This window comes from Plasmodium fragile (genome assembly GCF_000956335.1).
Source record: "Plasmodium fragile strain nilgiri unplaced genomic scaffold supercont1.11, whole genome shotgun sequence".
Lineage (NCBI taxonomy): Eukaryota > Apicomplexa > Aconoidasida > Haemosporida > Plasmodiidae > Plasmodium > Plasmodium fragile.
The window spans coordinates 347,887-349,782 of NW_012192591.1; the positions used below are offsets into that span (position 1 = coordinate 347,887).

Here is a 1,896-nt window from a genome sequence, read left to right on the forward strand (position 1 = left end):
AACTGTTTTGGAAGAAAAAAAAAAAAAAAAAAAAAAAATCTAGCTATTTTTATAAAGCTTTTTTTTTTATGTCTACTTGGAGGTGTTCCATTTAATTTGTCCTTTTCCCTTAGGATAGGGGATGCATGGGTTTATAATTCGCACATGACTTGAGAAGGTCCTCAACCGAATATGACTGAAAAAGGGGAAAGTGCACGGCGATTAGCGCGTGTGTGCATTGATCCGTGCGTGATACATATGTGCGTACTATAGGCCTATGGTATACAGGCAAAAAAAAAAAAAAAACTCTGCGGGTAATCCGCTCGTGAACGCGCTCTCATTTAGCCCTTACTGCTTGACGCTCCTCCGGGGGGTTGGTTCACCTTCACATTCGTCTTTTTGTCCGACTTAGACGGCATCTTGTTCATTTCGGGGTTACCCGCCGCCTCCGAGCTCTCATTATTCTTTGAGGAACAATTCGCATTTTTCTTGTTGCTATTTTTGTTCTCAGGTTCTACGTCTGTGCGGAGGGTATTAAAAGGGGGAATTCCTCACAGTGATCACTCACTCTCACAAGTGGTTGACATGAATGTGTGAACAACGTACACAATCATACACGCGTCTCTCCAGACGCTATTGCATCTTCACATGCATGTAGTGCGCTCGGTGCCACTCCTTGGGTGCTCTTCCCCTCCACTTACAGTTTCCAAATGATACGGTGGAGTTCCCTCCTGGGGCGTTCGTAATTCTCGTGCTGGATCGATTTTTAATGAATGGGTTGTCTCTTACGTCTGTGAAAATGGAAGCGGAGACGGGATTTGCCCGGAAGGAAGTCATGTGCACGTTTGCACGTGGGAAGAAAAGCATGCACACATAAGTCACGTAAAACAGAACCATGCGGAAACATTCGTACAAGGGGACTACGTACTACAGGTGCCCTGCCCGTATGCATGAGTGTGAGGTGCATCCACTTACCCATTTTCCACGCCTTTAAAAGAAAGATAAAATAAGAGGAGGCGATAAATATGAATTCACCGCTTAACCTTCTCTATGGATGATTTAAAAAAGGAGGACGCGCTGCTTTCCTCGCTTGCTTATTCTCTTGCGTTCCTCGAGGAAGGGGGGGGTTCTTCAAAAGGGGGGGAAAAAAATACACCCATAGAGGGGAAACAATATATATGTGCACAATATGTTCATCCACACGTACGTATAACCCCTTTGGGCATGCTATCGAATCTTTGCTAATCCCAAAACACGCAGACGCATCGCGCGAATCCTTCCGTAAGTAGTGCCGTATGGGCTTATTCGAAGACCCATACAATTTTACCTACTATGTGTGCTAAAGTATTTGCAGATGAGTCCAAAAAAAAAAAATGGATTAAATTAAAATGCCAAGTATTACGCTTATCTTAAAAATTAAAAGTCGAAGATTCAAATGCTCAATGATGGGAAGAAACAGTCATGCCACATGAAAGGGATTCTTTTCTACATAAACAAAATATCCTTTAATGTCTCCTTCCAGAAAAAAAAAAAAATAAATAAAATATAAGAATACGATTTCTTTGCAAATTAAAAAGGTTCAAAACGTGCCTGAAGAAAAATATGTTCATGATCACGTCCCAAAATGCATCAAGAAAAAAAAAAAAAAAAAAAAAAAAAAAATACAATTCATATACACTTATACACATGTACACATATAATATGGTGAGCACTTTTAAACGTACGAAGAAAACGTCACATTTTTCACTTCTGTTACAGGGCCAAATGGGAAATTAACCTCGCGTTACACATCGTGAGAGGGAGTACATTATACACTTACACATGGCACCGAAGAAGCGTCATTATCCATGTTGAATTATGTGAAGTATAAAACTGTTTTTTTGCCCACCTTAAGTTTTTTTTTTTTTTTTTTTTTTT

At 40.1% G+C, this 1,896-nt stretch overlaps 1 protein-coding gene across 1 annotated transcript; it reads right to left on the minus strand.

Annotated features, from left to right (window-relative positions):
- Positions 1–320: 320 nt before the first annotated feature.
- On the minus strand, positions 321–816 carry AK88_01332 (uncharacterized protein; the record flags this gene model as incomplete). Its single annotated transcript, XM_012478968.1, has 2 exons — positions 321–499; positions 681–816. The coding sequence occupies 2 exons, from the start codon at positions 814–816 to the stop codon at positions 321–323; spliced, it is 315 nt and encodes a 104-aa protein (XP_012334391.1).
- Between the last annotated feature and the right edge of the window lie 1,080 nt (positions 817–1,896).